The 26,596-nt window shown below is 34.7% G+C and overlaps 1 protein-coding gene across 1 annotated transcript; it reads left to right on the top strand.

The window, feature by feature from the left end:
* The first annotated feature begins 20,842 nt into the window (after nt 1-20,842).
* LOC149532784 (hydrophobic protein RCI2A-like) lies at nt 20,843-21,560 on the top strand. The gene is made up of 2 exons (XM_089804899.1): nt 20,843-21,021; nt 21,292-21,560. Exons 1-2 carry the CDS (start codon nt 20,941-20,943, stop codon nt 21,373-21,375), a joined length of 165 nt encoding a protein of 54 aa, XP_089661025.1. The 5' UTR covers nt 20,843-20,940; the 3' UTR covers nt 21,376-21,560.
* Nucleotides 21,561-26,596: the final 5,036 nt, after the last annotated feature.

The following is a 26,596-nucleotide window of genomic DNA, read 5'->3' as shown; positions in this document are numbered from 1 at the left end:
ACAATATCTACTAACTTTTGCAATTCAGTGGGATGATTTTTGAGATAGTCAAGGGGAGAAACCTAGATCTGAGCATCTTTATAATATTGTATTATGTCCAATGAGGAGTGAGGCTTACCATTTGGCTTGAACCTTGTCTGCTCTTTCCTCGAGGATGAGGGAGTGGATGCTCTAGCTATAGCTGGTGAAGGGCCAGTGGCTATGTTCCAGGTAGGAACAGAGTTCATTGAATTCTTCTATCTTTGATTTCTTGTAGCCACTATCATATGAATTCTATCCAAGGTGGAAAAGTAGTCATCTCCAATGTTCAAATCTAATTCATACTCCAAAAAGAATGTTCTAGAGTTGCCATGGGGAGTAGAATCATCTTCATGTTTAGGGTACTTAATTATTAGCTCATTACTAGTAGTGATATGCATATACCTATTCATTTTGGGGCAAGAATTACCATCATGATCCACTCTTAGGTGAAATATGTACATATTTTAATTCTTGGGAGGTACCTTAATAGCCATCTTTTGCTGAGCAGATGAAAATTACAATGGTCTGCCTTCATGTGGCCTTCGGGGAATGTCTTGATATGGTTGTTGGAGCAAAGCAATAGGCTTCTCCATTTTTCTTTTCATGGCATTCATTTTTTTAGATAGCTTCTGAAGCATTGCTTCAATATTGCCAGTTATACCAATGGTAGAACTTGTTGAGGCTCCACTCTTAAATTTATCTTTTCCATTTCCCATCTAGTATCAGATCATATTCCAATTTGATCACTAGGGTCTAAGCAACCTACAGATTAGCCACATACACGTGCCTAATTTGAAAACTTATATTAGGGGGCATGGAGCTAATGAAGAACATTTTTTGGTTGTTTGTAGTAGGTCTACTTGTAGCAAGGATCCTATTGACCAACTTGTTAAACTTTGTGATGAAGTCTCTCATAGGAACATTGGGTTCCTTCTTTATCTAAGTAAGTTGAATCAATAGAGTGTGTTCATCCTCTATAATCTTGTAGCATGCTTCAAATTGATTCCGCATGTTGTCCCAGGTCATCATGCATCCCACTTGGAGATGCTAAAACTAGTTAGCTACGTTCTCAACCAAAGTTTTCACAAACATCCTTACTACTACATCTTTGTGCTAAGGAAAAACAATATTGCATGCAACAAAGAAATCTATGATGTGCTCATCAGCAAAGACCTTCCCATCACTATTGAATTTGGGGAAATTCTTTTGAGAAGCTCTAGGTAGGTCATTATTGGTAGCAAGTCACAGAGGGCTAATAACATTACCCCAAGGAACAACCATTCAAGCAGGGAGGATTACTAGTATGGGTTGAAAAGTGATAGCAATAGAGGAAACTACTCCGTGAAAAGTGAGGGTGTTACACAATAATGGGAGTTGAGTGCAAAAAATAGGAGGAGAAGAGGAATGACTACGTATCCAAGAAATAGGATAGGGCGACAGAAAAAGGGCTCCACAAATGCCCTAAAACACTAGATCCTATGAGCGGGCTCTCCCTCTCCTTAGAGGATCTTCCAATATGGGGAACTCAACCTTCTACAATTCTTCGCATACAAGGTCAACTTTCCCTTTACCACGAGCACTACAAGTATATTTAGGATCTAGGGTGAACTATCTTAGTTCATAGTGGGTGTGCTTCTCTTAATATTCTTTCCCATAAAACTCCCTCCCAATATTCAACATTTTCCTCTTCTCTTTTGAGGGTGAAGCTTACTCTTCTATATTGGTCAAGAGACTTTCAACTTTTTCAGGCAAGGGTATTCAACTGATTTATTATGTCCTCTTGTTCATCCTGGAAACTAAGGTTAGGTTGCACTATTGGGATTTTTCCCTTGTGAGGCAACACCATTTCTCCTTATGAGGTATTATACATGGCTCAATGAATTGAGTGTTGCAAAAATAAGCTCTAAGTTACTTAGTAAAGCCACATACAAACTTACTAAGAGAACTTAGGACATCTGAGTTCATTCCCCAGTAGAGTTGCCAAAAATTGTTGGTTAATAGTTTGTCTCCTTTGTCTTTTTGGCTTATACCTTGACTCTTAAACTACCCAATGGCTTATGGAGGACAAAGAATATAAAAACAAAATGGGTCAATGTAGTAATCTATCAAAGACCTTTGAACTAAAAGGTACAACTCCCTTTTGATTGCAAGATTTGCAATGAACTTTATTTTTTGGGTTATGTGGGTATGCTCTTAACTAGAGAGCAGAAGAGGCAAATACCAGATTGCTTGACAATTTAAGCAACCTAGGCAAGTGAAAATAGGGACTAACTCACAACATACAATCTACTCCGACCTTAAATGCAAGAAATGGAAACATACATAACCAACTGTGACAATAGGAGAGAAAGAAAAGATGGAAAAATGGGTAATTCCCAAATTACAAAGTTAATTGATGTTTTGACAATACTCAGATTGTCTATATCTAAGCCACTCCATTGACCAATTTCCATCCTCCTTATGCAATGAACTATACTAAACACGTAAACTACGACGTACAATAGGAAGAACACAAACATGCTTATCCTAAAGAAAGTAAGGCATACAATATATTAAATGAAGGAAATAGAACCAAGTTCATTTTCATTCAGTCCATTTTCAACAAAAGCATATTTATTCCACATACTATACTAAAACTAAATGAACAAAAAAATTTAAATTGGACTCAGAGTCACACACACTAGTCCCAGCTATAGGGGTTAACCCAAAAGTAATTTTGCCAATTTGATTAACTTCTGAAAAGGTTATATATATATATGCCTTCTCAAAATGGCTAGCTACACTAGATGATTGCATCACAGAGCATCTTTGAATAGAATAAGCTAAAAATAGGACAAGCTTGAATCATTATCCATTTCAGAGACTGAAAAATGCCATGAATGGTGACAAAAATAAAGAAGAGAGAGAAAGATAGATGTCTGGAATAACATCAGAACATTATGCCTTCTTAGAAGTAACTACTTTGTCTATGTAAGCTTTCATGGTGTCAATTACTTTGTACAATTCCTCAACATTTGGAATGATGATATTGTCAGCTCGAATCATCCAGTAGTTGTGTATCTTAGTCAATTCATCAATTTAGGTGACCCTTGACTAAAACTTCTCTGATTCTCTCCGTATGATTGAGTCTGCTACTAAGAGTTCTTGAATCTTTGACATTTGGAACTTGAGTGGAACAATGGCTTCATCAAAAAATCCAAGAACTTTGACTTCATCCTCTCAATATCCACAAGCTTAACATTAGTAGAGATAAAGGACTCTGTATGCAATATCTTTAGATATTGAAATAATTTCTTGATGACCTTCTGCACTAGGTTATGTACATCCTTGAGCTCATTTTCAGACCTCATAGATCTCTCTATAATAAACTTCAAGGATTGTTTCCAATGAAACAATGACTCCTTGCCCATTTTGAGGATCTCTTTGTTAATGGCAACATTGATTTTCATGTCAATAACCTCTTGCAATAGGGCCAACTACTTTGTTAGTCTATTTGTTTCCTTTTGTATGGTGGTATAATGGTTGGAAGCTTCCTCCCTTATCCTATGAGCATCTAACTCTAGACCTCCAATCCAATTAATGGGGGACCTTAAGCCTTCATCTTGTCTACCCATGTTTGGCCAACCTACCTGAAATCCCTTTCTTGTTGCAACTTTAGGAGTGGAGTTTTATTCTCCTCTACATTTGAGTCAAATTGTCTTGATGAAGTGCTCTCAAGTGCAAACCTAAGTACTCCATCAATTCTCTGTTTGAGGCCTTCAAAACCTCCTTTTCTGCTCTTAGCTCTTCCAACTTGTCTTCAATATTCTCATTGGTTGACTTCCACATGTTCACCATGGAGTCATGAACAAGGATACTGAGATCCATTGTTATGATCTAGAAGTCATCTTTGGAAATCTGATGGAATTTACCTTCCTTTTGTGGCTTGAAAATCTCTACCAACATGTGGCCATTAGTTGAACCACTGGCCAATGCAGCAGTTGTCCTCTACTTCTTAGTCTTCTTAGATGGCTGAGAAGAGGTGGTTTGTGGGATCAAGTCCTTTGATGGAGCCACTTCTTCATATGTCCTCTTCTTCCTATCAGTGGTCTCTTTGAGACATGACTCAATAGAAAGCACATTGATAGCTGATTGTAGGGCAGTAGTATCAAATAGCTTCCTCAGTATCATGGGTGTTTGCTTTGTCTGGGAAGCATCAGGAAAGGCAACAACCTTAGTCACTGAGAGGGCCAAGGTATCCCCTTGTTGAGATGTGTCTTGGTCTTGCTCATCCATGGGGTTGGTGTCACCAACCAAATTGATGATTTGGATAGGGGAGGTAGGCTTGGCCACTAATTTATATCATTCTTTCTCCTTATCCTTATTTCCTTCCTTCTCTCCAACATTCCTAGTGTCTGAAAGAGAACCACCTCCACAAGTAGGAGTGATTGGCACATTCTTCTTTGGAGACTGGTCTCTACCTTGACCAATAGACTATAATGGGCTTGCAAATGTTGAATTAGTAGCTATGGTGGTTGTTTTTGTAGTCAACTAGGTAGCTCCACAAGATACTCCACCCATAGAACCAGTGCTCTCATTCCTCTTCTTCCTCACTCAGGTCCACTCCACCCATTTATCTATTCTTTTGAGTATTCCATGCATAAGGACCTCCATAGTGTCTATGATAGGACCTGCAAGTGGGGTAGTCAAAATTTTGGTTCCTTTTATCTTCTCATAGGATGTGGGATGCATGTAGGCTCCATCATCTACAAGGTCAGAAACATTAACATAGTTGTTATATAACTTAATCTTGTTAATTTTTAGTTGTGACCAAAATTTCTCTCAAGTATAGTATTCATTGAGACATCCGGCCTAGAAGTCCTCAATATCAAGAACATTCTTGTAGGCATACCCCAATTTCAAGTGATCCCATACAAAGTTGAATGGATGATATTGAGACCTGAGTACCTCATAGTCCACCAATTTGATCTTGTTCTCAAAACTCTTCACCAAATTTTGAGCCATGAATTTTGAAGCATAGGGATAGGGTCCAACCACTATGGGGAAGGGAATCCTAGCTATTATCTTTACATTAGAACACAAGGTGTTCACTTCAAGAATATGTTGACATAATTTGACTAGAACCACCTTGTCTTCTGGATACTATAGAAGTCTTGTGGGAAAACCATTGTAAGCACCTATCCACAAATAAGAGAAGCTCAGAAATTGGATGAATGAGCATTTGAATTGGCTAATATCTAATATTTCTTCTAGTGAGAATCTTCTTTTAGGTCATCCTTGCAATTCTCAGAATATCCTCATTATGAAGGCATCATTTATGGCACAATACTCCTCAAAATTTCTTTGTAGCTTCTGATGTGGATAGAACTCATATGCTTTAGTATAGTCATCATAGTTCTGGATGCTAGGAAGGTCAAGCCACAAGTGGTGAGTAGCCAAGGCATAAATTAGATAGGAGGACATGTAAAATTGGTTAATCCTTTGGTTGAATTCATCCACGAGGTGAGCTCATCATAGATAATTTGTGCCCAGTCAATTTTTGTACCCTCAACATAGATAGTTTGCACCAAGAAGAAATTGTGCTCAATGAACTCTAGAATTTCCTCTTTTCCTTTGAGTCTAAGTAGCAAAGAAAGAATATCTACTATCTCTCTTTTCAAATTTGTGTTCAATAGGGTTTTGGGCATTTTGCTCTTCTTCAACTAAGTAGTCAAGAACCATGTCCTCTACATTTATTCCCGTCTAATGGTCTTCTTCTCATTGAACATAGACACAAAAGAGCTAGTCAATATCATAGTACTTCTCTTTCACAAGAATGTCTAACACAAACTGCATTAGTGCCTTGATGATCGAGAAAAGGATGGATTGGTCAAGGAACAAAATCTACTTTCTTTTTGGATCGTATCTCTCAATACATTCCCTCATAAGCTCTAGCGCATGTACTACCATTGGATAACTAGCTGCCTCAACCAATCTGTAGGGCCCATTTGTCATTGCACCAAAAGCCATGACTATTAGTGAACATGGAACACCACATAATTAACCACCTTTGGGCAGGGGAGCGCATCGCATCACCCAACAATCTCCCCCTCGATGCGCATACCAGGTGCTTACGCAGGTTGGGAAGGCACCGGGGAGATTTGAACCCATGACCAGGCCAAAACCAGGCTCTGATACCAATTGTAGGGCCCATTTTCCATTGCACCAAAAGCCATGACTATTAGTGAACATGGAACACCACATAATTAACCACCTGTGGGCAGGGGAGCGCGTCGCATAACCCAACACAATCTAGTTTCTTTAAGATTTTGAGTGATCGAGTGAATTGGCGAAGAATTGGGTCTCCTATGGAGATCACCCAAATCGAAGAATTTAAATGACATGTTTGTTAGCTCTTTCAAGTCACTTTCCAAACCTATTAACTTATCATAGCTAGGAGATCTGATTGCCATTCGTTATGATTGTACAAGATATAGTTCTAGATAAATAGTCATTTTAATACACTTGAAGAAATCAATTATAGGCAATTATGATGAAATAGGTATAGGAATTAGAATGTTAGCACCACAAAAATGAAATTAAGTTCAACCAACAATTATAATGGTAGGATTTGCATTTAATTTGATGATCAACGACTACTTAAACTTTCTATTCATTTGCACATAAATGTTTGTATTTCTGGAAGCTCTATTACTTTACTTAGAGTAAAGTGATAATACTAAAAATCACTTAACAAAACAAGTCTTTAAGTTTGTTAGAAAGGTTAATCTTTCCTTGGATATATATTTTTTAATTGGGATATTCCAAGGGTCCCTACATGTAGTTTGTCCACTTGTACACATGTGGAGGACATGTCATTGTTTGTCCTTTATTCCACATGTAAGGACAACTCTTGTTTATTTCTTTATTTAGTTTATCCTCTTTAAGAGGATTGTGACACTTTGCACACACCTATTATGAATGTGGCATTCATATAAATGGGAGTTACAAATGCAACTCCTCTCTCATCTCTATATAAGAGATGCTCCTCCTTCTTTCTTCAACACACTCTTAGCACTTGATGTTATTGTATTGAGCTACTTTTGCTCCAACACTCTCTCTCTCTCTTCTCTAGGCATTTGCCTTCATTCATACTACTCACAAGGGGTTTTCTTTGCTTTCCCCTTATAAATCCTTGTCTCCATTGTTTAACCTTCTTGGTGTATGCTCTTGGAGTTTGCTTATCTTATGGTAACATTGTTTCACACTTAACTTACTTGGATTGTTTCTCGTTCCTTGCTCTGATACCATGTAAGAAATGATAATGTTGAGCAAGGAACGAGAAACAATCCAAGTAAGTTAAGTGTGAAACAATGTTACCATAAGATAAGCAAACTCCAAGAGCATACACCAAGAAGGTTCAACAATGGAGACAAGGATTTATAAGGGGAAAGCAAAGAAAACCCCTTGTGAGTATTATGAATGAAGGCAAATGCCTAGAAAAGAGAGAGAGAGAGTGTTGGAGCAAAAGTAGCTCAATACAATAACATCAAGTGCTAAGAGTGTGTTGAAGAAAGAAGGAGGAGCATCTCTTATATAGAGATGAGAGAGGAGTTGCATTTGTAACTCCCATTTCTATGAATGCCACATTCATAATAGGTGTGTGCAAAGTGTCACAATCCTCTTAAGGAGGATAAACTAAATAAAGAAATAAACAAGAGTTTTCCTTGCATGTGGAATAAAGGACAAACAATGACATGTCCTCCACATGTGTACAAGTGGACAAACTACATGTAGGGACCCTTGGAATATCCCAATTAAAAGATATATATCCAAGGAAAGATTAACCTTTCTAACACCTCCCCTGAATCTTTACTTGGGGAGTTTACTTCAACGGGTTGTAAACCCAAATTTTTACAATGGAACTGAAATCTATCTTTAGAAAGTGGTTTGGTTAAAATATCAGCCACTTAATCTTCTCCTTTACAATAAAGAAGAATAATTTGATTGTCTTCAACTTGTTCTCGAATGAAGTGATGTTGAAGTGAAATATGTTTGGTGCATGCATGATAAATTGGATTCTTTGCCAAGGCAATAGCACTTTGATTGTCACAATGTATAGGTGTAGGTGATTGTTGAGGTAGACCCAAATCGTCAAGAAGTCTTCAAATCCACAAAGCTTCCTTAGCTGCATTGGTACAATCTTTGTATTCAGCTTCAGTTGAGCATAGGCAAATAGAGTGTTCTTTTTTCTTTTCCAAGAAATTGGACCTGAACCAACAAAGAAAAAATAACCACAAGTGGATTTCCCATCATTGGGATCTCCACCTAGATCAGAATCAGTATAGCCATGTAAAATAAATTTAGAATTTGCATCATAAAATAATCCCATATTAATAGTTCCTTTAATGTACCGTAAGATGCGTTTAGCAACTTTAAAATGAGTTTGTTGAGGTTTAGACATAAATCGAGAAACTAAACCAACACTATAAGCAATATCAGGTCTAGTAAGAGTTAAATAATTTAAACTTCCTACCAACTGTCTATAAAAAGTTTCATTAACAAAAGGAGTATTCATATCATTCATTAATTTAGTTCCTAATTCACATGGAATTGAAACATGGTTAGAGTCATTCATCTTAAATTTTTCTAAAAGATCATAAGCATACTTGCTTTGAGAAACAAAGATACCTTTAGGAGTTTGAAAAATTTGCATACCTAAGAAATAATGTAAGATACCTAAGTCTGTCATTTGAAATTTCTGTTTAAGTTGGAATTTGATAGCAGAAATCAAAGCGTCTGAACTAGAAGTGAGTATTAGATCATCTACATAAACAATAACAATGATAATATCATCGTTAGTATGTTTAATATACAAATTAGGATCATTTTTACTTCTAGCAAAACCTTGAGGAATAAAGAAAGAATTAATTTTAGAATACCATTCTCTAGGTGATTGTTTAAGACCATAAATAGATTTGTTCAATTTGCAAACTAGATTTTCACTACCTTTCTTAACAAATCCAGGAGGTTGAGCCATATAGAGTTCTTCATGTAAATCACCATTTAAGAAGGCGCTTTTAACATCCATTTGATGAATGGGCCAATTCATTTTAGATGCTAAAGCAAGAACTAATTTGATAGTAGGCATCTTAGCAACAGGAGCAAAAGTTTCATTATAGTCTAATCCTTCAATTTGGGAAAAACCTCTAGCAACTAGTCTAGCCTTAAATTTACTAATTTCATTATTAGTATTCAATTTTGTTTTGTATAACCATTTACATGAAACTAGATTCTTGCCAGGAGGTAATTTGACTAAGTCCCAAGTTTGATTAGCAAGTAAAGAATCATATTCCTCTTGCATGGCTTTCTGCCAATGAGGTTGAGAGTTAGCTTGATCAAAAGACTTAGGATCGTTAGAATTCATAATAGTAGTCATCAAAGCATAATTACAATAATTAATCCTTCTATGTTTAATTCCACCAGATTTAGAAATATAATCATCAGCTTCATTGATTAGGTTTTGAGCCCATTTAGGTTTACGTTTAGTTGTAATGGAATTATAACTAGAGGAAGAATCATGAGTAATAAAAGTATCATTAGTATCTACTTGAGTATTATGAGATGTAGGAGCAGAAATAATCGGTGGTACTTGATTTGAAGGATGAAGAGAAAGAGTAGGGTTAAGAGAAGGAGGTTGGTCCTCCACCAGCACAATTTTAGTGCCACTGAATTCTGCATCATGTGTAGTAGAGCAATCATGAACTCCATTTTCTGCAATACAAACATCTCTAGCAACTTGAACTTTGTTAGTAGTGGAATCATAAACACGATAACCCTTAGTGTTTTCATCATAGCCAACAAACATATAAGGAGATGACTTAGCATCTAATTTATGCCTTTTCTGTTTAGGCATATGAACATAAGCAATAGAACCAAATATCCGTAAATGATGTAAATTCGGTTTCCTACCAGACCAAGCCTCTTCTGGAGTGATAGCCTTGAGAGCTTTGGTAGGAGTCCGATTAAGAATATAAGTTGCACAAAACATGGCTTCAGCCCAAAATTTATAATGCAAATTCTTAGCATGCAACATGCTTCTAGCCATTTCAACAATGGTCCGATGCTTTCTTTCTTCCACACCATTTTGTGGTGGTGTATAAGGAATAGTAAGCTCGTGCTTAATTCCACATGATTTCAAATAAGAATGAAAAGCATTATTCACATATTCCTTCCCATTATCAGTTCTAAGAATTTTAAGTTTATACCTAGATTGTCTTTCAACATATAACTAAAATTCAATAAATATATCAAGAACTTGATCCTTTCTATGCAAAAAATAGATCCAAGTTCGTCTAGAAAAATCATCAACAAAGGTAAGTGCATACCGAGAACCTTGGATGGAGGTATTCTCCATGGGGCCCAAAAGATCACTATGGACAAGATGCAACTTATGAGTTGCTCGCCATGATTTTCCACTTGGAAAGGGCTCCCTATGCATCTTACCACTCATACAACCTGTACAGGCAATCTTGGAAGGAATAATGTGAGGCAAGCCATCAACCATATTATACTTTTGCATAAAAGTAATATAATCAGAATTTAAATGACCAAGTCTTTCATGCCATATATTGAAATCAATAGAAGTATGTAAAGAATATCGTGAACTAGCAAATTCATGGAATTTAAACAAATTGTCATTATCCATTTTAGCATGAGCAATCACTTTGAGAGTTTGAGGGTCTATGATATAACATGTATCTTTGTAGAATTCAACTTTATAGTTCTGACATAACTGTGAAACAGAAAGCAGATTAGTTTTCAAGTCAGGTACATATAAAACATCATGCAATTTACCATTAGGAATAGTAACATCACCTATTCCTTCAACTTTACAAGTCTGATTATTAGCTAACTGAATAGGAATATTAGCAATATCAGGTTGTAAAGAATCAAAAATTTCTTTATGAGAAGTGACATGTTGTGATGCACCACTGTCAACAATCCATTCTAAAGGTCTACAAAGATTAAAGCTACAAGTAAAAGCATGACGAGGATTAGAACTAGTCGAGTTACCTTTTTTATGGTTTGAGGTTTGATGATGGTTACTATGAGTCATAGGTTTTTTATCATTTTTCTTTTTAAAACAGTTATTGACAAGGTGACCATCTTTGCCACAATAAGAACAATGAGGTTTGGAACTGGAATGGTTCCTTTGATTATTAGTATTACGAGTATTATTAGGATGATTGGTATTATTATTATATTTGGCATGAAATTTATTGTTGGAGTTATTTGAATTAGAATTATATTGTTTGTGATTATTATTATTGGAACGAAAATTATTAGTTGAATTTCTAGACACAAATGCATGTTCAGTTGATTTAAGGGTACCAAATTGAATTAGCTTAGCTTCTTCCTGTCTTAATAAAGTTTGAAAAATAACATAAGTTAACTGAGAAGTTAAAGTAGGAATAGCAAGCTGTGCATGAATATTAGTGATAAATTGTTGAAACTGTCTCGGAAGACATTTTTTAAGAATAAGATGAATTAAATGAATGTCTTCTAATTGAACACCTAAAGCCATAATTTGACTTTTAAGAGAATCAAATTTTAAGAGGAATTCATCCATACTTTTAAAATTTGCATACCTGAGATCTTCGAGTTGATCTTGCAATTGTATTTTGCGATATTCATCGCCACTGTCATACTTGGTTTTCAAGATGGACCATGCATCATGAGCTTTAGAATAGTGAGCAATTAAGACATATAAATCTGGAATAATCGAAATACAAATTAACCCTAAAGCTTCTTCGTTTTTAGCTTTCCAAGTATCTTTCTCGTCTTGAGTAGCAGTTGAACCGGGTTCAAGAGAAGGGTCAGAGGCTATTTCGAAGAGATGTTTAAAACAAAAAATAAATGAGATATGAGTTTTCCAAGAATGATAATTAGAATAATTAAGTTTGATTTCTGGAATTAATGTTGACATGATTAAGAAAAAAAAATTGTTCTTTTTGAAAACAAATTTCCTTAATTTGAAAATCAGATTTAAAAAAATGATGTTAAATGAGAAAAAAATAATTTTAATTTTATTAATTGAAAAAAAAAATTGTTTTTTTGTTTTTTTTTAATATAAGATTAAGAATATATTTTTTAATTTCAACTATTTATGGAAGAGAAAACAAGAAAAAATTAGAAAATTAAAAATTTTATTTGTTAAAAAAATAAATAAAAACAATAATATAAAATAGGTTTTATGAGTTTGATTTTTTTTAATAAATAAAACAAAATTTGAAAAACATAAAAAAGTGGGCAAAGAGGGGGAAAAATTTAAAAAATAGTTTAGAAGGGGGAGCGAAGCTCGGGCGGTGGCTGCCGCATGGCCAAAGGGTGGCCCTGGTCAGTGGAAATGGCGGTTGAGAGAGTTTAAAAAATGCGAATCGGATAAGGATGCGGGCTCTGCCCACGCAGGCGGCGGTGGCCGCGTGGCCTGGACGCGGGCCGCGCCAAAAAGTTTATGCCGGGGTTTATGGGTTGACGGAAGCGGTGGAAGGGGGTTTATGTTGCGAGCGGCAGTGAATAGGGCGTGACGGGAGAGTTGCAAGTCTCGCAGTTAAGGCAGGCGTCGACAGTGGTGCAGACTGGTGGCACGCGGCGATGCGCAACGGTGCAACCAGGAACGCGCGGTGTCACGCGGGGGCGCTGCTGGCTCGCGACGGCACTTCTGGGAACGCGTGGTGTCACGCGGCGGCGCGGGGGCACTGTTGGCTCGCAGCGGTGGCGCGCGACGGCGCGGGGGTGGCGCGCGGGTGGCCCGTCCACCCAACAAATGAATATATAAAAAAAATGTGTGTTTTGAAAAAACAACAAAGTTATTTGATTTATAAGGATGAAAATCCTATAAGAAGATGTATGTTGTATGCTTGAAATTTTCAAGAGCATACAAAAAAAAATATAGAAGAATATAAAAAAAAAATTTAAAGAGTAGGAAAATTTTTGTTGAAAATGAGTATAAAAATTAGAGAGTTATTTAAAACTTTACTCATGTAATACTTTTTTTTTTGTTTTGGCAGCATGCCGTCCAAAACAAAAAAAATTGAAATTTACCAAGAAAACCCTTTGGCGGCAAGCCTTCCAAAGAGGGTCAGTAAAAAAAATATGAAGCTTTACAAGAAAACCCTTTGGCGGCAAGCCTTCCAAAGAGAGTTAGTAAAAAATATGAAACTTTACAAGAAAACCCTTTGGCGGCAAGCCTTCCAAAGAGGGTTAGTAAAAAAAAAATATGAAACCTACATACACAAGATTTGTTAAAAAGAGCTAAAATCACAACACAAACTTCTTCTCTCAATAACGTCTCCAAATAAGGTGTGCTCCAATGAATGGCAACCTTCACCACAAAACTTAAAACAAGGATTAGATAACCAAGCTCTGATACCATGTAAGAAATGATAATGTTGAGCAAGGAACGAGAAACAATCCAAGTAAGTTAAGTGTGAAACAATGTTACCATAAGATAAGCAAACTCCAAGAGCATACACCAAGAAGGTTCAACAATGGAGACAAGGATTTATAAGGGGAAAGCAAAGAAAACCCCTTGTGAGTATTATGAATGAAGGCAAATGCCTAGAGAAGAGAGAGAGAGAGTGTTGGAGCAAAAGTAGCTCAATACAATAACATCAAGTGCTAAGAGTGTGTTGAAGAAAGGAGGAGCATCTCTTATATAGAGATGAGAGAGGAGTTGCATTTGTAACTCCCATTTCTATGAATGCCACATTCATAATAGGTGTGTGCAAAGTGTCACAATCCTCTTAAGGAGGATAAACTAAATAAAGAAATAAACAAGAGTTGTCCTTACATGTGGAATAAAGGACAAACAATGACATGTCCTCCACATGTGTACAAGTGGACAAACTACATGTAGGGACCCTTGGAATATCCCAATTAAAATATATATATCCAAGGAAAGATTAACCTTTCTAACAAAGTTTTGTCGGACAGAGAGAGAAACTCAGCTTTTTCACAAACTCATATTCCTTCTAATCAGAATTTTAGCACATGGAGTGATCCTTAATTAGCTTGTGTACTTCATTATTTCACTTTTTTCCTTAAGCATTTAACACTTCATTTTCTTTATAGCAGGATCACATTCTCACCACTGAATTTTTTGGAAATATCTTTCTAGCATCTCTGGAAAATATTCACACTTTAAGGTGACTTACCTTTTTATTTTCAAAGCTTTCAGAGAAGTGTCCTTTTTCATTACCTGGGGACAGAAAACTCCTTCCTCAGCAACGTTTCCTGGAATGAAGTAAATCTAACAACACTTTACCTTTTAACCTCAATCTAATGGCTTCAAAGCTAAATCTTGAGCATGCCTCACTGAAAGGCATGGATTTCACATAAGTCATTGTAGCTTTCAAAGAAGAGCAAAACACCTTCGCTTCCATTAGTGGGTAGTGGAAAACTCATAGATCCACTCTTCTTCATCAAAATAGAGTTTACCTCTGCAACCTGTATGGGCTTCTTCCTAACCTAGATATGTGGCCTTGTGGGCTTTCCATCATGACATAATCATATACACATATTCTAGATCACTTTCATGGCTTCATCCTTCAAATATGCACTTGATTAAGTTCACCAATTAGGAAAGCTAGTTCGATTTCTCAGAAATGTAGGAAAAAAGATGTTGAGGCAAGATAGTAGATGGTGAAACACAGATAACTTACCTCTCATCTAGAAGATGCCAAAACACATCCCAACCATGCTTAGATCACTTAGACCCCTCATGCACCAGAAAAATAGAAAACTTGTACAAAATGATTAGGTAAAGGTAATGCAAGGGAGACCCCCAAAAAAAAAAAAAGTGAGGGACTCCAGAAAGATGAGAAGTATCCTAAAGGATACTTAGACGTCACACTTGAACACAGACTCGATTAAATACCAATGACTTTAAGTTTTTCAAGGGTAGGACTAAAACTTGGCAACATTGTGCCACACTCAATAGATTATATCTTAATCCATCAACCCAATATGCATTTTCACATCTGATCTTGTCAATAAATATAATTGATCATTTACCTTTCACTTAACATGGTGCATCATTTCCAAACTTTTAAAAAAATCCATTATAACGTTCTAGCTTTTCAAACTTAATTGTATCACTAGTCGCATGATGTGAGCAACCACTATCAATTATCCATTTATCATTTTTACTAACATGCACGAAATGAGAGCAATTTTCTCAAACTTTTTATCTTCATCAGATTCATATTTCATTGCAACATAAACAACTTCTTCATCATGTTCATCAAAATCATTTTCAAAACCATCTTCTTCAGTAATGTAACAAGATTTCTTACATATTTCATTATAGTCTGTGTTACCTCTGTTGTCTCTATCATCTCTCCTTCCTCATTATCTATTATCTTTCATTTCCTCCTTTTCATCTCTATTAGGACACCGCATGTCCAACATAATTACATGTAAAATAGATCATATGAAATTTTCCTTTGTATTTTCATTTTCTTCTTGGTAGCCTTCTTGCCAATAATGCAAGCTCTAGGTCCTTAAGGTCATCATCTGATTTACTATCATTGTCCACAAGCTTACTTTTTAAACTTCTTCTTCTTTTAGATCCATCAAGGGTTAGTTGAGACTTAAAATCACATTGAACACTAGAAGATGTATAATTATCAAAATTTGACAATTCAAATCTAGTGAGTCTACCAACTAGACTATCCAGGGTTAGGTCATTACATCTCATTTCTTGTATTGCAAATAATCTAATGGCATAAATAGGATGTAAAGTTCTTAATACCTTTATGATCACAATCTCTTTAGTTATGTATCCTCCAACATTTCTAATTGCATTCACCACTTCTTTGATTTAGCCACAATATTGGACAATAGTTTCCCCTTCTTTCATTCTCATGTCATCAAACTTGCCTCTCAAACTTTCAACTGTAGCCCTTAACACATTTTTATCTCCTCTGTAGGTTTGTGCTAGCTTATCCCACATTTTCTTTGTAGTAGTACAATCCTTCACATCATCAAACTCAACATAACTTAGGGAAGATGTTAGATCTATCATCATTTGATTATGCTCTTGCTTTTCTTTTGTTTTATCAATTGTCATGGGTCTAGGTACTTCTATATATTCATTATCCAAGTAGTATAGTGCATAATCTCCAATTCCATGTAGATGCAATCTCATCAAATGTTTTCATGCTGAGAAATTCTCTATGTTCAGCTTGGGTACCTCTCCTTTGTACATCTTGATCTTTAGCTTAAGTCTATTCAAACTTTCCTTAGAAGCACCACATCTCTAATACCAATTGTTAGAATGATTAGAATAACTGGGGGGGGTGGTGAATTAGTTATTCTCAAGTCCAGATGTACCAATTCAACTTTTAACAACTTCAAACAACTTTATCAAACTCATAAATCCACTCGGTCAATATAGAAAATCTTTGTTTTTAGTGTTAGTTGAATCATAGAAACATATAATAATAAATTGCATGAAACATGAAAAAAACATTCACACAAGTATGACACCGGGATTTAATGTGGAAACCCAATTGAGGAAAAACCACCAAGTAACAAGCTACCACTTTTTCACTCTTTTGAAGTGAGCTTGGTTAAGAGCCAACTCTATTAAAGGTTACAAAAATACATTATTAGGTGTAACCCTGTTAAAGGATTTAATCACACTGTTAGGAGTGATCTTGTTAGAGGTCTTCAAAAACATCCCATTAGAATGTCACATTGATTAAAGTCTTTACAACATGATTGTTAGGTTAACTTTGATTAAAGGATTTTACTGCTACAATGGTTAGAAAGTAACAACTAGGTTGATTTGATAAATTACAACGCATTTTGCAATATCAAATCTCCATTCAGCTCATCCATGGTTCATTGAGTGGTCTTCATCACATTCTTAATCTTTGGTCTTCTTGGCAACATCTCAACCAATCTCACTTTCACCAACTTATCACTTTTTCTCTACAACTCTTGTTCTTCCACTTATCCTTCACAAATTCACCAACCAACTAACACTGTAAAACATCTAATATGCCTCCTTAAATAGATAGGTTTAATCTTTTGTTGCTTAAAAATAATTGTAGCTCTTAGGTTTAATCAAATTCATTTAATATTGATAAGTAGGAGATAACTTCCAAAGTAACCAAATTATTTAACCATGGAGGAAACTCTATAGTTAAGCACACTTAGGTTGGAGTAGTACTAGGATTCGTGACCTCCTGGGAAGTCCTGGTGCTTCACCCCTATGTGCATCACCTAGATCCAATGAGTGTCATCTATTCTCATGAGAGATGGATTCATGTTGAATTACTACTCATGAAACATGGGTCAATAAGTTTGACTCAAAATCACATAGTTAAATCCTGATAGCAATATCACAATTCATTGAATATGTTCATCATTTTATCCTTCTACTTCTTTCCTTGAAACTTCTAGAAACTTCTCATTGAATATTTTCCTTAGATCACTTAAAAAACTAAATTCATGCATTGAATATGCTAGCTCACCAATCCTCATCTTTAACATGTGTTGACTATTCTATAAATTCAACTATGTCAACCTCAAATCTTGATTCTTTCTCAAACTATTAATTTGTTGACATTCGATCATCATTATGTTCTTCACCTCGGTCATCATTGGGTAGCTCAGTCACTAATAATTTGTCTTGTTTTGATTGCATTGGATTCTTCAACCATCACTATGCTGAGTCATTACTTTTATTTTCCTTCATCTTGCTCGATCATTATCATCATTGGCTAATACTTAAGTTCCTTAATCTTCTGCTTGATAATGCTTAACTTCTTTATTGACCTAGAAACTTACTGCTTGGTTAAACTACTATTTTTCTTAACTTCTTCACTTGCATCAATCATCTCTTATACACTTCAACTCATCTTTCTTCTTCACTAAATGCAATGATCAAACAACATATTATCTTGTCAAGTACTAGCTGATCAAGTGCCCTTTTTAGTTCTATCATACTTACTCCCCTCTACTCAAACACTTTACTAGTTCATCTTGTTATCTCTCTTTTCAAATCCTCTTCATCAACCACTTTATGATGAGAATGAAGCACATAGATACATATCAATAAAACTCTTGTTATAATGGATAGGATAATACTGACATAAGAAGGTGATACAGTTTTAAACCTTTGTATATGTCAAAATGACTATGCATAGTGTGAATTGGTTTATTTTTCATTATCTATAACTTTATTATTGACTTCGGAAGAAATAAAAGGTCTCATGGAAAAAGATTAATCAAATCAAATTCAATTCCTCGAATACATCTTAAGAATTTATTATACTTCACTAGATTATTAACTTATTTTAATTACTTTCCAAATGCAAAGTATATGATTTGGTCTACTCAAAAATCAAATCATGTTAAAGCAAAACATAATTCAAAAACTAAAAAAATAAAAAATGAATATATGACACGAATAAAGTTAGCAGGGTGCACTATTTTCTAGAATCTTCTAGAGATTCAAATTTTTCATATTGAGCTTGACTATTTCCGGTTTGGTTGCAACCAGCCACTTATTTTATGGATGGCTTAAACATCACACACTAAGGCTTGATTCCTAGGCTAAAAGTGTTAAATAGTCAAAGTTGACTTATTTTTCCAAGCTTAATTTCTTCCTTAGAGTATGATGTTTAAGGTTGGCCCTTATTTTGTGACAAGTAACTCTATTTAGCTTAGACAACTCTCTCTTTTTCCAGGATTTGAACATGCAACATTTATAGACACAGAAAGCCAGGGAAAAAGTTTGGCTTGGAAAAGCTTCCTCACTTGTATCACTTCAATTTTTGTACTAACTTCATTTGAATGAAATTATCCTCTCCTCGATCATTTCCAATGCCTACAGAATTGGGTGTAAAAATTCTTAAAGGTGTTGAGGATAAGTTGGAAGGGAACATTCCTTTAGAGATTGGTCGTTGCTAGAGCTTGAGGAAAGCCATAATGAGCCACAATCTTCCTTCATATATTCTTGGTTCTAATTCACTTATTAATTATCTAGACATGAGTCATAATAAGTTGCAAGTGAAAATATAATGGAACCTTAGGCACTATAGAAATCCAAGCTCCATTGACCTGCCCATGAATCAACTAAATGGTAGCTCACGTGAAGATTAAAATTAGACAAAGTGTGTATTATAGAGGCATCCATCCAATTAACAATTCAGTGGAAGATACAAAGCAAGAAACACAAAGAGAGATCCCACTAAACCAATTGCAAAGGAACATGAATGTGTCAAACATGTTTGGTCCCATGGATTTGGCTTGCAAGATGAATGTGTTCATGCATGGGGTGGGGATCTGTACATGTTGGAAGAAGAATCTCTCAAGAATTTAGAATTTGAAGAACATTGTAGAGATTTATTTTTTCTAACTTTTTTATCAAAAAATTAATTTTACCTCTAGCAAAATTGTTGTTGGCCAATGAAAAAATTAAAAATTACTAATTAAAAATTAATTAAAAAATAAATGATTTTTAAACTTTCGAAGTTCATTAGTTTAGAGACAAAGATTAATCATCAAATACACTGGGAACATTAGTTCCCTACCTATTGACTAAGAATTCATATGACGTGAAAAATAAATCAACCTCAAAAGAATAGATTGTCACATTCTCATTCTTTTCCATTGTATTAAAAAAAATTAAAGACTGTTCTTTTTCTTTTTATTTCAAAAGAAAAGAAAAATAGACAAACTTAAAAAAGCATCTCTCATCGTTCTCTATTTGAGTTCAACAAACTATCATCCATTTTCTTATCTTGAACAATATAAAAGAAAAAGAATGAACCTTAATATAGTACCATCCTCTTTTTCATCAAAAGAAAGGTCAACAGAATCAACTTTAAAATTTTATTTTTGTTAATGGACCCTTGGTTTAGTGGTGAAATTGAATGGTTCTAAATGAACCCACTAAGAATTAAGTTTCATTGTTTGTCTGTGGCTGTGATATCAAAAGAAATGAGGGTTAGAGTAGTGTCATAGACAGATTTTAGCAAAGTGGAGACCTCTCAACCTTGTTGTTACAAATTATCCTCCTCTTTTCACCTCTAAGAGAACCAATCTCAAAAATTAATCCTAAAATTTTAAAATTTAAAAACCTACTTTACTTTTCAAATAATGAAAAGAACCTAGCTCAAAAATATATCCTTCTCTTTTCATTAAAAAGTATACATCTTTCTCTTTTTCCCACAAAAGCAAAAGAACTCACCTTAAAAATTTATCCACATTCTTATCTACTAAATTTATTTTTTTTAAAGTAATAATTGATGTGTCCATTGAACTAATCCTTATCCATTGAATGAAAAACTATTCTTATATGAAAAATAAGAATACTAACAATACTTAATAACCATTGAAAATATAAATCCAATTGCTTGTTTCTCTCTTACCTTGGACTCTACGTTGTTCCGTCTTTATTCTGAAAAAGACCCAAGCTATAGATATTATTTACAACTGACCCCACGCCCTGATATTTATTATTCGACACGTAACCCCCTTGATATTTAGACGCCACCTTTCCCTCTTTTTCCCATAATATCTTGGCTTTAATCACTTCGTATTTATACTTTGTCGATCCTCAACCCTTTCATAACCGACAAAATGAAAGGGAACATACAGAGCTGGCAAATCTGATTTAGACGCGGTGGCATATTAACTGTCCTCCATTTGCCATCTATCCTCTCTCTTTCCTTTTTTCTATAATACGTCTACTTGCCTTGTTCCATACTTCCTCCTCCTCCTCCTCTCTATAATACTTCAATTTGGCTCATCTTTTACAACCATACTATCCAAGCAAACCTCTTTTTCTTCCCACCCAATACTCTCTCCTCCTCCTCCTCTTCCTCTTTATCATCATTCATTCCTTGTTGCAGAGGTGCCATGGGAACTGCAACTTTTATTGATATTTTGATAGCAATTCTGCTTCCACCATTGGGAGTTTTTCTCAAGTATGAATGCCAAGTAAGTGATGATCACCCATCTTTCATTTGTCTTCTTTCATTTCCATGATAGATTATGAAGTTTGACATGAAAAAACTACATACACAATCTATTCTAAAAGCATTCCAAATAATAACCCATTTTGTAAAAGCATTCCAATTAATGACCCATTTTGTACAAGTTTGAGATTTGTATTTTTGTCTAGTTTATGGGTTGTTTTTGAACAAGAAGATCTAGAGTAGTATGTAGTTTTTTATTGCTAATGTGATGTTTTTTTGATGGTTTTGGCAGAGTGAGTTCTGGATCTGCTTGATATTGACCATATTGGGGTACCTCCCTGGTATCATATATGCACTCTATGTGCTCACCAAGTGAGAGGAGTGTTGGGAGTTTCATTGCCTTGGTGTTTGAATATATGAGAAGCATGGAGTTGGGTTCTTTAGGTTATTGGATATTTTTTTTGAATCAATATGATTTGATTTGACTTGGTGATCTGGTGATGTATACAAGTATTTGACCTTCTCTGTATTAATAATAAAAATATGTAGAATCTTGGCATACATTGGATTTCATGTCTTTAAGAGAATGTTAATGGCACTGATGTAAATGTTTTAAGGTTTTTATTTGTTCTGGAAATGGCATATATTGTCTGGTTATGTTTGTTATGATGTTGGGTTTTGAAGAATAACGAGCATACCATTTAGATCCACTTGCGTAGACCTAGAAATAGAATGTATATCACTTGATCATAATTTTTTTGTTTTGATAGGTAAATATTAAATGATCTTCAAATATCTGTGTCATTTGAAACTTGACTAATGGAGTAAAAATGCATTTGTTTGGGATGATTGTGAGGATAATAGCTTCATTTTTATTTTATTTTGATGTCATCATTACTCTTAAAATGCAAGTAGGCGGAAGAAGTGCTTTGATTTTAAAATTAACAGATCTTTGGAAGAAAAGCGCAGATTTGTTCAAAATGCCATAGACTGTAAGATTGGAACGCGTTATTATCTTTTTAAAAACACGTTTCGTTAGAGAATACTTAATAAAATCTGGTATCATAGTACCCTCCCACGGTACTGACCAGGGTTCGAGTCCCTGGATGCGCATCGTTTGGATTTATCTTTGCGCACAGCTGTTTAATTAGTTGCTTTGAATTTAAATTTGTAGCTGAAGATCTGAGAACACTTATTAAACTTCCTCATCAAATGCGCCTTTGAAAACAAATATCTGCCGTTATTAGTTTACAATATATACACTAATAATAAATTAATTATATAAAGAATAATAAAAAAATTTAAAACCTTCCTCTTCAAAATATCTAATTTTTTGTTTTTTAAATATGTATTTAATTACTTTACACTATTAATTTAACATTATCCATTGTCAAATATGAATAATTAATTTCTTTTATTTACAAAATACTTCACCCATCTTTAACTTCTCATATTATCTAAAATTCTATCACAAAAGTATTCTTTTATATCTCTAACATAACATTATATATATATATGATGGAGGTCATCCACAAACAAATTTTAGGTACCTAATACGGGCCCACGCGTGCCTAAAACCTCTTTGGCTAAGAGCAAAGGACTAAGAAGCATACACACTGCCAAATTTGCTCGGGCTCGAATCCCGGCCTCATCCTTTACGATGTCTTCAAGCCTTGTACTTTAGCAAGACTTGATCCCTAGTAGGCTCGTTGTGAGCCATTCAAAATTATATTTTAACTCCACCAAAATCTTCGACTTCTCATAATTTCTAAAATTGTATGGCCCTTTCATATATTTTAACTTCACATTATATGTAAACATCTATTACAAATATGTAGACATCTATTACAAAGTCTTAACTTTTGACAAAATATAGACTTTCATTACCTTTTACAAAATTATCTTAGAAATATATTTTTAGGTCTGAACTCTACGAAATGAAAATATTTTGAATGATTTAAAATACATGTTAAATTCTATTTCTTATGATAAAATTATTTTTAAAATATTATCTAAATTATGTTTTCTATTAATAAGGATTAAAGCAATCTAATACAATATGAGATTAAGTTTGTTGGAACACCGTCAATACTAACAATTTACCAAAGATAAAATCAAAAAGGTAAAATCTGTAGCTCATTCAAGTCTAGCCATGAATATTAAAAAAGGTTCAAACTCCTTTACTCCTTGAACCATGTTATCAAAGGCAGGGGGGCATCAACCCATTTGAGCCTCAGTCCATCTTTTCTAATCACAGCATGAGGATTGTTGAGCAATGTGAATAGGGGAATTGTGCTAACAAGGATACACAGTGGTCTACCAACCCTGATCTTTGTTGCATTTTGGGATTACCACAATCGTGTTCATTGAACCTTCATTTGGAACTAACATGTTGAATACCTCTCTAATTCCACTTCTCTACCTTCATCTCATGTTTAATAACTCTTCAATTTCACTTTTATGTGTGTTATTGCTAGTTGTTCCAACATTTACTTCATCGTTAGGTTTTGTACTAGAAACTCCAATGTTCACATTCTGAGTAGCTCCTATAGGGGGATTAGTACCTCTCTCACTCTAGTACCATTCTCTCTTCCATTTCTACAAATTGTTCAATTCTTTGCATTTTGACCAAAACCTGTAAGGTTTTTTAGTTCAGAGATCCTCTTCTTTCGGATTATCTGGTCTAGCATTTCCTTGAGTGTGCAATCATAGTTAAAAGTTTTTGCTTCTTTTGATTGGATCTCAAATGGAACATTTGCATCCATAAGAACATTAGTGTAGTCCCCAATTGCTTTGAGGAAATGTTGTTCTTTGACTTTGAAACTCAAGGCTAACTTGCATACAAATGTGATGATGGATGAGTCTCCGCAAAGAGTCAATAATAATCCTAATCCTACCATTGAAAATATCCTCATTCCTAAGAAGCCAAATGAACCAAAGCATTTGAGAGGAGAAGATAGACCAGAAAAGATTAATATGTTTGGGTAAATCAAGGATAAAACTAGCAATAGCATGAAAGATATAGATACCAATTCCAAAAGAACTCCAAACACACTTGGCGAAGTTACATTTAGAAAAGATATGAAAAACTAATTCAAGTTGTTGGAAAACAAGCAATTGTGTGGGTTACCATCCAATTGCACAAGGGGTAGTTTGAGGAGAAAGGTTTTCTATAGAAAACATCTCAATTTGGGCTAAATGGGGTGATGCCAAAGGGAAAGGAAGCACTTGGTCCAATACTTGGAATCATGATTGGCAAACCATTTGATATTAAGATGTTTTCAATATCTGTGGAGTTTGGAAGTAAGTTGTAAACATACTTTGGTTTAGTATTAAATAGAGGGGAGTTTTAAGGATACCCATGCATCTTTTAGTATGGACAAGGTTCTTTTTTGAGTGGTTGGCAATTCGTATCTAAGTCTTCTCATTCAATCAACTTCTCATTAATGAGTACATCGCTAAATTTGGTGATACCAGATTTGTACCAATGCTTAGTAGAAAAACCTTGAAGTAGAGATAATGGTTTCATATTTCTCTCCAAGTTCCACCAAGGAGACTTCTCTCCACATATCTTGAATTTTTTTCAATTACCCCAGCACCTAAGACCCAAAGTCTAAATTGTTCCCAAGATTTCCATATTGACTTGAAAATGACATAACCCTCTACTTTGATTCTAAACTTACCATAGAAGAGATCATGGATGTGTAATCCTTTCCAATATTTTCCCAAGTGTGAAACACCCCTGGAAATGATGCTACGAACAAGGATATTCCAATGTTCATTTCCTTAAGTATCTTTCGTTATCCATTTTGCTACAAGTACAATACCTTTCCACCTTAGGTCTTTCAAACATAGACCTCTAACTTACTTTCTCCTAACACACCATTCCCACTTAACTGCATGTTTCTTTTTCTTACCCTTCTCATCCAACCATAAGAAATTTGTGATCATTTTATGAACATAGTTGATTTGGGGTAAGTTGAAAAACCAAGCGAAGGAATAAAAAATAGTATATGATTATAGGATCTTCTGGCATACTTGAAGTCTTCCTGCAAGGGAAAGTAGTTGTTATTCCATTTCAAGAGCTTCTTCTCAATCTTCTCTTCAATCCAGTTGCACATCAAGTTTAGGTTTGGAGATACAAATAATGGAATACCTAAGTACCTTACAAGCTGATTGGGACCACCCTAGAAGATGCCAAATTTACTATACCAGGTAGGTGGTTGGGTATCCCATCCTAACATGATGGATTTTGAAATTGAGATTTTTTGTCAAGACTTTGCAAAACATCTCCAATTTAGCAATGAGATTCTCAGTATTACTTTCTGATATTTCAATCAACAGAGAGGTATCATCAACAAATGGGTGTGTGCAAGATCATGGTGGACCAGAAATTGGTGATGTGAAAAAAAAAAAAAACTAATCTAAAAATGTCCAAAAGTGTTATGTAATTCATGTTGACTTTTTTGCCCCTAATCCTACTACCAATACAAAAAAATGATTACCACACCTTATTAGGTATCTGATATATCAGGTATTTGATATATCGAATACCTGATAGATGGAGGATTAGCCACCCAAGTGAGAAAAGTGGTTGTGGCCTCTTTCCTTTAATATATATATAATTTATAAGGTATATTATATTATATTATATTATATTATATTATATAGGATAATATTATATTATATAGTAAATAGTATATAAGAGACTGGGTAAGAATCCTAATCCTACCTTTGAAAACACCCTCATTCTTAAGAAACCAAATGAACCAAAGCATTTGAGAGGAGAAGATAGACCAGAAAAGATTAATATGTTTGGGTAAATCACAAATAAAACTAGCAATAGCATGAAAGATAGTAATATCAATGCCTCTATCAATTCCAAAAGAACTCTAGACACCCTTGGCAGAGTTACATTTAGAAAACATATGAAAATTTAATTCAAGTTGCTGGCAAATAGAGAAATTGTATGGGTTGTCATCCAATTGGACAAGGGGTAGTTTGAGGAGAAAGGTTTTCTATAGAAAACATCTCAATTTGGGCTCAATAGGATGATGCCAAAGGGAAAGGAAGCACTTGGTCCAATATTTGGAATCATGATTGGCAAACCATTTGATATTAAGATGTTTTCAATATCTGTGGAGTTTGGAAGTAAGTTGTAAAAATACTTTGGTTTAGTATTAAATAGAGGGGAACTGTCTAGTGACTTCAATGGGAGAAGTTTTTCGATGGATTCATCACTTAAAAGGGGATTTTTAAGGACACCCAAGTATCTTTTAGTATGAAAAAGGTTCATTTTTTAGTGGTTGGCAAGTTGTATTTGGTTTCTAAGTCTTCTCATTCAATCAACTTGTCATTAGTGAGTACATCACTAAACTTGGTGACACCAAATTTATACCAATGCTTAGTAGAACAACCTTGAAGAAGAGCTAATGGTTTCCTTTTTGTCTCCAAGTTCCACCAAGGAGACTTCTCTCCACATATCTTCAATTTTTTATCTGTTACCCCAGCTTTTGAAACCCAAAATCTAACTTGTTCCCATTATTTCCAAATTGACTTGAAAATGACATAACCCTCTACTTAGATTCTCCACTTAC

Source organism: Cupressus sempervirens, chromosome 10, assembly GCF_028749045.1.
Source record: "Cupressus sempervirens isolate cs-2001-9-10 chromosome 10, ASM2874904v1, whole genome shotgun sequence".
Lineage (NCBI taxonomy): Eukaryota > Viridiplantae > Streptophyta > Pinopsida > Cupressales > Cupressaceae > Cupressus > Cupressus sempervirens.
Note: the sequence above shows the minus strand (reverse complement) of the source record. Positions and strands in the feature narration are given on the sequence as shown.